A 12,745-nucleotide genomic window follows, 5' to 3' on the forward strand; every position below is an offset into this window, starting at 1 on the left:
CTTGGGGCTCCCCACAGGGTTTTCCACCCGTTTCATAGGGCCACTATACCTAGTAAGTTGTGGGAAAAGAATGATTTTTCTGAACTCTCTTCTTGCATCAAATATAGATATTTCCGTACATTACAAACCTTATATTTACACTTGACATCACGAATATGGGCAATTCCACTTTGACACTTAAATGCTGTTGCTGTTTTACACAATATGGTTGAGTAAGAAGTAATAACTTTTACTATAATTCAGACTGATTTATACTAATTAGGAACATTGTGAAAATATTACAAATGTTATAAACATCTTACATTATTTGTAATTCACATCACTTATATGCTTATGGTCACATATTCAGCACTCTTTTCTGAGTAACGAGGGAAATAGTTAGGTATAGGCAATCGTGTCAATTTCCTTCTGGCCTGCTCACAGGTAGGTTAGCCCAAGGTATTTCCAATTATTGTTTCACCAATAACCATAAACAGTATCATTTATTGCTCTGCACTTGTAAAGCTTACTATAAGACATTTATATCATAGCACTTACTAGATATATCTTATAATATCTAACATTTCACATATGTATAAAAAACAACACACTTGTGTATTCCTGTATACTATTTACATTTTCCCACACACCTGCTCGGTAATCACGCTCAGAGTGATACTCGCAAAAATATTTAGGACAAAGGGGGACCTTGCACTCTGCACATTGGTAGACTGTCTCTTTTCATGCTGGAGGACGGCGTTTGGTGGTGTTACAGACGTGGCACCGCATGTACACTGAAGGACCTGCTGTGGTACAGCCAATGTCTACGAGCCTGTGCTGCCAGAAGTAGTCTGCACAGTTTAGCTCTGTCCACTGTAGGTGATGTCTGCGTCCCTCGCCTAGCACCTGGCACCTGTGAAGTTCAACATTCTTCAAGGAGTTTGCATGCATGCTCTCTTAATTTCTCATATTTATGAGCTCCTTGAACAGTATGAAACTATTCAGGATGGCGATATCAGGATGAAGTAAAAAACACCTTCTTGTACCACCTGCTGGATTTACATAGGCAATCAACCTCACCAGTTTGTATGTCCAATTTATCAACAAGCTGCTTTTTTATATTAATGTATAATCATTGACAGCATCTGGCTTCAACACGGGTTCCCTGGTCCTGCAGTCTGTTTTTCTCGTTTCCTCAAACACACTCTTATCTACTGTTGACAACATGTTAACCAAACTCTTCTCATGCCAAAGACGAGCTAACATGTCGCCACATTTCTTGGTAAGAAGGGCTCCTTTCTCAGTATTTGCTGAGAATGCAGGGAAATTCTTTCTGTTTGGTTGGACAGTTCCACAGGACCCAGTACCATGGTCAAGCAAATACTTGGTCGACACTGGGGTTGAGTAATAATTATCGGTGTACAGAATGTGGTGCTTGTTCAAATACCTTTCCATCAGCACTTTCATGACTAATGCTGAGAAACAAAGAGGATAGTCACTAGGTATATCAACATCTGCAGCCGAATAAAGTATCACATCGAGCACATATCCAGTTTTACAGTCGCAAAGGACAAAGAATTTTAGCCCAAAGTGGTGACACTTGGGCAGCACATACTGCCTCCAAATAACACAAGCGACTTGTTGATTACCACTTTCTGAAATAGATGAAAAACCCTGGAAAATGACTCCTTGATCATTGTTAGGATGGGTCTAATTTTCTACAACCTCTTGTTTGGTGCAGGCCCATAATTTATATTGAAATGGGGGAACCTTAGGATGGTCAGAAACCTGTTACGGGCCATATACTTACCAAAGACAGGTATGCCCACAAGTTCATTTACCAACAATAGTCATGGAGCACATGTTTTCTTATGTACGCCATCAGCATGATAAGGGCTAGCCACACAAACAACTCCCCCACCTCCACAGATTGCCAGTCACTCATGTGCATGGCTTTGCTGGCAACCATGTCCAGCCACTGCACAGTCATAACCTTGTGGAAATTAATTTCTTCCACCAGTTATTGCATAATGGTGCTTGTGAATATTGCCCTGAAAATGTAGCTAATAGTCCAGGGCCTGGAGGGGAAGCTCATTTTCTTGGATATCTGCTTCTTCCTCATCAAACACCGGCACAGAGGGCTCAGATTCTGCTCTTTCCTCCTAGACATAGGTATCCACTCTACCCACACCTGGTAGAAGGGGCTGATAACCATGAGCAGCACGCTTTTCTGCATCGGTGCACGCCTGCGTGCATGCCCACATGCATGACCATGGGCAGGGGGTGAGGGGGATAGGAGAGGGAGAGGTGTGGGAGGTGGGGGAGTAGGGGGAGATGACTCACCTGACACAGGCCTTCCCTGGGGAGATGCTTTCTGCTGAGTAACACAACGTGGGGTTCTTGTGGAAAATTCCACTCCTGAAGGGCCCGGCTGTGGTGATTTTGCCCTTGAAGTACTCAGCTGAGGTGAAGGTTTATGTTCAAGGGCAAGACGACAGCGAGCAGGCAGTGAGGGTGATGGTGAGATGGCTCATGGGCGTTTATTCCCAGATAATCACCAACTTCACATTCACCTACTCAGTGTCATGGGTCATCTATGTCCTCTTCCTCAGTGACCTCATTACTTTCAAAGGACCTGCCATAATCCTGCTGGAGTTTGAGAGCATTTTCAGGCATCTAAGAGTGTGAAGGAATCAGATGACAATAGAGCTCACTTTCCACATGGTAACTTCTTCTCTCCTCAGAAGTGCTCTCACTAAGTGTCCATGTGGACACGGTGTCGTCCTTTCCCAAGAGCTAAGGGCAGAACTTCACGGGGTCAATGATGCAATCAGCCCCGTGCGCAGTGGAAGAGAATTGGATGAGGATGATGTCAAAGAGATGGCTCCGCATTCTACCAGTGCCGTGTACAGACTTATCCGTGCATCAGTCGGGTACCTAGGTGACCTACATACCCTATGTGTGTCAAAGAAAATGGTCACAAGATCAAAGGGTGGCGGGGAGGTGTGTGCGGTTATAAACGTCAACCATGTTCCACACCCCAAACTGTGACTTCTCTACATGTCAGCTGGCTCAGAGGGGCTATACTAATCAGTAATTTGGATACATTACTTACATTACTCAAGTTTGTTAATGTCCAGTAATGTCGACAGAGTACATAAGATATCCCAGTTCTGAAACGTCCAGTAATCTGTGCACTTTACTTGGTGTATTTCTCCGGGAAAAGGGTGAGAGGTGTGAGATAGCGTAGACCTGTGGTGGGGGTCCAGGAGGCCACTTGCATCACCCGGGCACCGTCAGGGCTGTATGGCAAATGAACCAACATGCTGTACCTGCACAGTACATTTATAGTTTTCAGACGGAATGAATTATCTTTATTCCCTCAACACTACAAGTATGTAATTTATTCTTTCTTTTCGCTAATGCATGAACAGCTTGATTTAATCTTTAGAAGAACTCTTGTCATGAAAGTTCTATCTAGCAGAGGCTATATTTTAACTTTTCACTACTGGAAAGCTATAACTAACCGTTCAGTCTGTAAAGTATCACCTGAATGGATTGTTCGGTCTGTAAGAAGAATGAAAGAAAATAAAATGTATGAAGTTAATTCCACTTAATGTCTGCATCACATAGAGTCAGCTTCTCGATGCCTTCGATGTTTTCTAATAATAAATCTTTTTCATTTTCTTGTAAAAATGGTAGACTCGTGGGCCACAGGTTCTACGTACTTGTCCACTGTTTTCCTCTCTCCGAAACGAAGTCGTAGCCAGGGTTTCTCACGGGTAGAGGACCAGTTACTCTAGTCTGTTCACTTTAGCTTGGCCTGAAGTTACTGGCTCTCCTTCTTGAATGCTAAGTGTAACTACAGTAGATATCAACACTAAAATATATTGCTAGTCATGAAGAAGTGTCATAGAATGGATGTATAACCAAAGAATTGTTTTTCTGCCACTGTGCTGTGTGAAATACGATGCAAAAGAAAAACACGTCTGGGACGAGTTATAATAAATTAGAAATAGTCAAAATATATACAGCGCGAGTAATAATATCATTGAACGTTGTTCCTTGTTCAATCCAGCAAACGTTTGAACTACCATCTCAGCAATGGACAGTGGGCGTTTATAAAGTGTGGGTCTCTGGCTACGATTTCCTTGTACCCGTGGGCAAAATTAGAGGGTTGGCAGTTACTATTACTCAAAAGTGTATGTGTATATGAGCCACCTAAATATTACTGTGTCAGTTTTTTGCGTGGGGGTGGGGAGGGGGAGATTCTAACACACATGATGAATTTATTCACCTTTGGAGATTTTTTTCCCTATAGGGGGTGAAACATAGCTCTAGTAAAATCCTTCACAATGAAGCCTTGCAAAGTTTAATTTAAAATATTTGGTTTTATTGATTGAAATTTATGAGATGTTATGATTTTGAAGGTACCATCTTGTCAATGATCACGTATACGTCGTTGCTGAAGCTATTTAAGGGACACACAGGAGCATATGAAGGTGTCCCATGCAAAATTAGTAAAGAAAGTGGCTTTACTTACTCCCTAAGACAACAGGGACAAGACGCAAATGACAGTACACGTATATTACAAAGGAGAATATGAATTCCTTAATAAAAATAGAGAGCCGATGGCCGTGGTGTACTTGGTCCATGTGCCCACTGACTCAGTTCCCATTGCCCAGGTGTGGGGACAGTTGAAACTTTTGTGTGAGAGTATGGGGAAGTGCTTCAGCTTGCGGCGGCTGCATTTGCCGATTCTCAGGCAGGTATTTAGGCAGATTTCCGGAGAGGAGAGCCAGCTTGTGAATAGTGGATTTTTTGCGGAATTTTTTCACTGTCAGTGATGAAATACCTTGGGAGCAGGATCACTATCACCAGGAAATCTCCCTACCCTGGATTTACCTCCTTTCAACCTCGATAACAACCAACATGACAGAATGTTGTCCTCTTGAAATCTGTTAGTCATACGTGTGGCCAGCTCTGACCATATTGGTGGTACAGATAAAAATGCATGCCACACAGGACTGTTGGATCATGTACGACCTCACAGCCACACCTGTCGTTGGGAAGTACTATTGGCCACGAGTATTCCTGCACACCTTAGATTAGCCTCTCCCAGATTTCATCTGGCAACACTGACTCCATGTCCAGATGTACGATATTCTGTGTTCCCCACCTTATTTTCTTCTCATATATTTCTAGCTATTTACTTACCTTTTGGTGATATTCTGTGAATAATGTTTTTAACCCTTCCATTCAGCCAAAGTTTATTTGCTCTGCTTTTACATTTATGCGTTAAGGGAACTGGTCTCTTCTTCTTCCCCTCCTTCTGTCCCCTTTCCTCCCTGCCCCCCTCTCTCTTTCTCTCTCGTACTCCCTCCCTCCCCCTCTCTTTCTCTCTCCTACTCCCTCCCTTCCTCTCTTTCCCCTTTCCCTCTCTCCTTATCCTCCCCCTCCCTCTCTCTCGTTCTCCCTCCCTCGTTCCTCTTATTCCCTCTCTCCATCCCCCCTTCTCTCCGTCCGTCTGTCTGTTTCATATGCTATGACAGTCAGATACACAGGTGGCAGTGCTAGGTTTCATCTACAAGTATTTTTCCCACTCTTACAGATTTTTTTTTTTTCGAGTATTTCAGAGTTGTTTCATGGCGAACCCTGCTAACTTCTCGTCCAGTACTCTTCCATATTTCTTATAAAGCTGGAGTGGAGTTGATATTGTCTACACATCCGTGTACAGGGTGGGATTATTTTATTACGGAGTAAGATTTCCATAAAATATTACGGAAATATTACTCTACAAATGCATTGGTAACAGCCCTCTAGCCTAAGGAGAAGGTGTTACATAACCTAATAACCAAATGTGTGTTGGATCAATACCTATAAATTACCGTACAGTCTGTGCCGAGAAAAGTTTGTAATGGATCATTCCTCCCCGCAATTAGCGACAACCCTCTGCTGCCTGTCCGTCTCTATAATTACAGTTCTTTAAAATCTTCTGAATACTTCCACTCGGCATCATGTGTTGTTGGAGGCGTTGGGGTGTTCTCTTCGGCGCTGGGACCAACAAATAAACGATACTACCCAAGCAGTCCTCGCTGGGTTTCAGGTGGTCCGCCAGTTGATGTGTATTTGGCAGTTACAATATCCTGAAAGTGTGACAAACTGCCCATCCTATAATACTGTATATGTGCATGAATCAGCTAAAGACATTGGCCTAAGTATATATATATATATATATATATATATATATATATATATATATATATATATATATATATATATATATATATATATATTCTAAATACCCTGTAGGTTGGATTTTTTTTTTACCATTTAAACATTACTGCTGTTCTTAACACAAACTTTAGTACTGGCCACATTAATTATTATAAATTTTATATTCCAAGTGTAATGAAGTGCTGGATACGGCTCCTGACTTCGTTATGCCAGAAGAATAAAATTCACCTTAACTAACAGCATCACGCGGCTGCGGTGGAGTCACATGTTAGACTACCTTAAACATAGTAATATAACGATCATACATTTAATAAATAAGGACACCCACACCAAACATACTATGACAGTGCCTAACACTATATTCATTACGTTTCACAAATATTGTAACAATTAATGCCTGGTCACCTATAAGGATACATAAGAGTTTTGATACACGCAGTCTGTTATGTATAACTATTATTTTGAGTGTGATTATTTTCTCCATTTACCACTCTCTAGCTGAATCAGGGGTCATGTACAATTTTATGTTAACTTCCGCGAACCGTACTACTAGGAAGGTAGGTTTGCTTGCGGGACACGGACCGTACTGTAGGCTGCCTATGTAGCGAGGCTTTCGTCCAAGTGGAGTCGCTCTCTAAAAATTCTTGGAGAAGAAATTATAAGGAGGGGTGGAGAGAGAAAGTGGAGAGAGAGAGAGGGGGGGATAGGGGGAGGAGAGACCAGTTGTTAATTTTTTAAATATTATTATATCACAACTGATCAAGGCTGGACAGGTTCCTCGGGAAGTCAAAGTCCAACGTGGCTGCGCTAATGCCAGTGAGAGTCGTCAGACTGGGATAAAGGTAATGATACGGACTGGGAGTAAATGCGGAGGTCATCTCACAAATCCTGGTGACCGGCAAGAGCCTGATTTCGTGACGCTTCGGACACGACTCCAACTAACTAATGTCAGAATAAAAGAGCAAATCCCTTATATAAATTAATGGCTGGATGGAGGGATTAACAAAAACTACTTGTCGAAAATGGCACAGTAGACAAGAGACATATCGTCTTAAGTCAGGTAAATGTCTGGAAGCATGAGAGAGAGAGAGAGAGAGAGAGAGAGAGAGAGAGAGAGAGGGAGGGAGAGAGAGAGGGAGGGAGGGAGGGAGGGAAGATAAGGGGAATGAAGGGAGAATGAATGAAAAAGGAGAGGAGGGTAAGGAGAGAGGCAATGGGGAGTGGGAGGGAGGGATTATGTGTATGTGTGTGTGTGTGTGTGTGTGTGTGTGTGTGAGAGAGAGAGAGAGAGAGAGAGAGAGAAGGTAGGGGAGGGGGGAAGAAAGAACAGTTTCCTTCGCACGTAAAAGTAATATCAGAATAAATAAACTTTAGGTGACTGGAGGGATTGATGCAACAATATCCACAGAATATCGTCCCAGGGGTAAGTGAATAGCTAGAAGTATATAATTATGTGAAAGAAGGAATGAGGTGGGGAACATAGTATATCGTACATCTGGACATGGAGTTAGTGTTACCAGGTGAAATGTGGGAGAGAGCTGGTCTGAGGCGGGTAAGAATACTTGTAGCCAATAGTACATGGCATATTATACTGTATCTTGTCATACTATGGTCCCTGCACTTTTCCACCAACCAGGGACCCTTACCTAATGATAGGGTGTGGATAATTCGTCGAATTCTAACCATGGTAAATATACCTTCCACTATATATATATATATATATATATATATATATATATATATATATATAAGCCTTCTGGCAATAGACATATATATATATATATATATATATATATATATATATATATATATATATATATATATATATATATATATATATATATATATATATATATATATATAACTATTTAAAACCTTCTTGGCAATAGACATATATATGTATATATATATATATATATATATATATATATATAGATAGGTGGATATATATATGTATATATATTGATAGATATATAGATAGGTGGATAGATAGATTGACAGACATATATATATATATATATATATATATATAATATTGCCTTTCTAGAAAGTGGTCGCAGAAGAGTCGCATGTTTTCTACTGGGGATGACTGGCAATTTTATCCAATACATCCATCACTTCCCCCTCTCCACTTCTTCATGGCTAAATTTATTTACAATTTGCTTCAACTGATGTGTTTCCTGCCATCACTGCCCTCCCAGTACTAACAAGGCAAATGGGCTCTGATGGGGTCCTTCCAGTAGTCCACAATAACTGTAAGTTTCTAGCCTTAACTTACACACTACCTATGGTAAACTCTTAAACATTTGTCAATCAGTTTGTACGTAGCCTATTCTTGCTGAGGTTTGCTCCCAAAGAAGGGGGTGACCATTCCCAGCGCTCTTAACTATCGCCTCAGTTGCATTAACATCCTGTTTTTCTAAAGTTTTTCAACCTGATATTTTAAAAAATTTACAGTACGCCTCCTATCGTGACTTTCTGATTGTCAGTAGGGATTTATCCACTGGGGATGTTCCCACCTTCCTTTTCAGACTCCTGGTCATCCTCTTATCCTCATGTCGGGACTTTGGTGAAAATCTTTGTCATTTTGTTTGATTTTCAATTCAAAGGGTTTTGCGTTTCGAGTCTGGCATAAATCTTTACTTTCCAAGCTGTTCTCTTACGGTTTCTATCCCTCTATCTTAGCCTTCATCTCTAGTCAGTCTGTAGTTCCTAAGTTGTGACACCATTGATCTTCTAATAGAGTTATCAGCAGTGGTGTCCTCAGAGGCTCTGTCTTATCATCAGCTCTGAGTGACCTTCAAAGTGCTGTACAGTTGCAAGCATATGACTCGAGGCCACCCAGTCCACCAACATATTGGTGTTTTATCTGGTAACAGTGGTAGCTATGAACCTTGACCGAAATTCAGTCGGCTGTTTGGACGAAACTAACCCAGTGATAATTTGTCAATGTCCAGTTCTAACTGGTCTCCAATAAATATCATGCAAGTAAACGTATAATATTGATAATGATTACCATGTCATATACATGGCGGATGTATTTATAACCATACTATTACAACACAGGCATCCGTATGGTGGTGCGTTCATAGCGCATATGTTGTTGTTGTTGTGGAAATATTCGTCCCGCACTTGTTGGGGAACAGAGGGGAAACAAAGGAGCCCATCAGGGGTAAAAGAAGCAAAAACAAGCTCTCCAATGAAAGCATAGCTTGGGGACGGCAAACTGGCGAACGAGGGAAAGACGGCAGAGGCAGGGGAAGGTGCAATGGTTGGTGGTGAGATCGACTGCCCGATGATCGACAAGTCAGGGCGGGGCTTGAGGCCGGCTGCACGATGGTCTAAACGAGGGCAGGGCGGGATAAGAGCCGGGTAGACAGCACGGCGACGATGGAGGAGGCGCTGATGAGCTCAGGTGGAAACCGCCCTGACGCTGCCCTCAACCCCCACTCTTCCTGATGGAAAGCGTGAAAAAGACTCGCCCAGCTCTCCAGCAGCAGCAGCTGGAAGCACAGAGGGAGGCCCGGTCCTGGTCGTCACAGATGGCACAGCCCGGAGCCCCAGGTCGTGGCAGAGGGGAGGGTCTGTTGGCCGGGTAGTCTAGGGCGGAAAAAGCCTCGACCTCCTGGTGGGGAGACCAGGGCACTCCCTCAGATGAGGAAACGATGGGAAGCCGTCCCTCGGCTGGCCTTACGGCTGCTGTGGATAGCTGGTCCCTTGCCGGGAGGTCTTCGCCGCGATGTAGAAATGGGCTGCGAGTGCATGCATATGAGAACACACAGGTATCGGTAGTGATTTATTTTGTTCAACTGTCATCGTGAACCAAACAACCTTTACCAGTTTTCAAGGGATATGCCGTAGGAGTTTTCACCTTCCCAGCAACCTAGCATGATTACAAATATCTCCGTGATGCCCCTCTCCCCACCTTGTCAACTCTGAGATACATAAACCTGTTACCTGTGAATCTGAAGGAATTGAGAGAGTTAAAGTTGCATACCACAGTTAGTGCTCTATGAGGGGAAGCAGGAGGGAGGTGGGAGTGAGGAGAGGTGGTTGGTGAGGAAGGGTTGGGAGAAAGAGGAGGATGTGGACGTGAAGAGAACGATGGGTGAGGAAGGGTGGGGAGAAGGAGGTGGAGGGTATGGAATGAGGAGGACTATGGGTGAGGAAAGGTGGGGAGGAACCGGTGGGAGGATCTGGGAGTGAGCATGACAATGGGTCAGGAAGGGCGGGGTTGAGGTGGGAGATCTACTACCAGGGGCAGGTGAGGTTGGCTATGCTGTATCAATTACTGGTGAAACAGCTATACACACACACACACACACACACACACACACATATATATACTATATATATATATACTGTATATGTTGGCAAAGACGAAACCAATGCCCCGTCATTCATCAAGTGAGTAAACTCGAACGATTAGTCTACATCAATGCCTGGTGTCATGAGCAGGTTAAATGGTTCCCACTGCCACAGTTAATTCAGAGTTGCTACGACTCTTGGCTCTTACACCCACATTACCTACCATGTTTCCAACAGGCAAGCATCATGAGCCAACCATCGTGAGGATCAACGTGGCGTGAATATCTCACATATCCCAGATAAAGATAATGAAGAAAAAGACAGTGACAATGTATTGTTTATCCATTATCTTTCTCGTCTAAGCATTGGCCTCTGTCAGGTGATACAGAGGGTAGGGTATACTGGTAGTTATAATTGAGGGCGGTAACTAATGTTGCAACGATGAAGAGTTTGATGTATAGTAGATGTGGTAATAGGGAAAAGGTGGGCTAGTGGTAGCGGATACTGATGGTGAAGTAATTGAGGTTAGTAACTAATATTGCTGGGAAGTGTGGTATAGTTGTGGTGGCAGTTGCAGCTGTACTAGGGAATGATAGTGGCGGTGACAAAGAGACTAAGTGGGTCATATCAGATTATTGATATAGATCGACCTATGTCAATCAAATGTAGATACTGGATCATGACTTGTCATTTGTTTACGCATTAACAGCTGCATAATGTTACGTAACTAAACACTGTTGAGAAAAAATATGATCAAAACTGACTTTGTTGTGATGCTGAATAAGCAAGCATACAAACAACCCATAAACATTTAAACAGAGTAATCGTTCAAAGCTTTACAACTCGAATATTGATGAAACATTGGTTTTCGTATGTCAAAACAAACCTATTACAACCTCCAATCTCATATACGTTGAATACCGCAGCCAACCACCTTGCCCCCTTCATCCCTTCCCATCAGACGTCCCACCTCGTCCCACCCTTCTTCACCCACCACCTCCTTATAGTTCCACACTCCCCCACCCCCTCTTCCACCTGTTGTGGAGTGAACCTTTAACTCTCCCACACGTTCTTCGGATTCAGGGGTCGACAGAAAGTGAGGTTCACGGTGAGGATGACTGACATGACGATTTTTTTGTGTGATAAATGCTAGGTTGCTGGGAAGCTGATAACCCTACAGCATATCTCTTGAAAACTGGTAAAGGTTGTTTGGTTCACGATGATAGTCGAACAAAATAAATCACTACCGATACTCGTGTGTCCCACATGCATGAACTTGCACCACTATTAGAGATGCCTATCATTTGTAATATTATGGTTGTGAATATATCTACAGTGTGTACGACGTTAATCATTATCAATATAATACGATTACTTACATGACATTTATTGGAGACCAGTTAGAACTGGCATATTGACAAATTATCACTGGGTTTGTTTCCGCCGTTCAAGCCGACTGAATTTCGTCAAGTTCATAGCTACCACTGTTACCAAATAAAACACCAACATTTTGGTGGACTGGGTGGCCTTGAGTCATCTGTCCTCTAGCAACTGCACAATAGCATCTAACCCTATTGACTTCTACGCAGATGAATCCATCCTTCACCTTTCCTACCATTTCCCGAAGCATCCATCTCCAGAGAGGTACTCCATCGAGACAAAAGATGAGGCTATGGCACACTAATATCTAACTTGACTCTTATCTCTGACTGGACTTCAAAGTAATTCTGTTGTTTAATGCATCAAAAACTAACTTCTTACATCTTTCGATCCGTCAAATTCTACTCAATGGATTTTTTTCCAATTTTTAACATTACCCAAATCCAATCCTGCATCATATTTGAACATACATGGGGTTTCATTCTCTCAGGATTTATCTTGGAAAGAATCATGTTACGTCTTTTTGTAAACTCTGCTTCCAAGGGATTAGGTATGCTATGCTGAAACTCCTTGCCTTATTTACCGCTGCACAGCTTAATGTAATGTACACTCGTGTTTTATTTTCCATATTAAGCTTATTTCACCTTATTCAGCTCCTAGTTTGCATAAACGCTTTGCTATTCATAACTGGTATTTAGACCAGTCTTTTTGTATTAAGCTTAAAATCCGTTGTGCCATCTAGGAGTTAATGCACCAGCAAGAATCTGTTATCATTAATAAAGCATTAGTTATTGATTGTCAGGAGTGAAGTCACTTTCTCCAGAGGCTAAGAGTACTACCA

At 42.3% G+C, this 12,745-nt stretch overlaps 1 protein-coding gene across 1 annotated transcript in view; it reads right to left on the reverse strand.

Annotated features, from left to right (window-relative positions):
- Nucleotides 1-12,745, reverse strand: part of LOC145397099 (ionotropic receptor 93a-like) — a 184,022-nt gene that overhangs the window by 155,551 nt on the left and 15,726 nt on the right. Inside the window, exon 2 of the mRNA XM_080270303.1 lies at nucleotides 3,183-3,311. Within this exon, the coding sequence (XP_080126429.1) occupies nucleotides 3,183-3,311 (129 nt within the window). The remainder of the gene's footprint in view (nucleotides 1-3,182; nucleotides 3,312-12,745) is intronic.

This window comes from Coenobita brevimanus, chromosome 40 (assembly GCF_032717465.1).
Source record: "Coenobita brevimanus isolate Jiangsu-jjx chromosome 40, ASM3271746v2, whole genome shotgun sequence".
Lineage (NCBI taxonomy): Eukaryota > Metazoa > Arthropoda > Malacostraca > Decapoda > Coenobitidae > Coenobita > Coenobita brevimanus.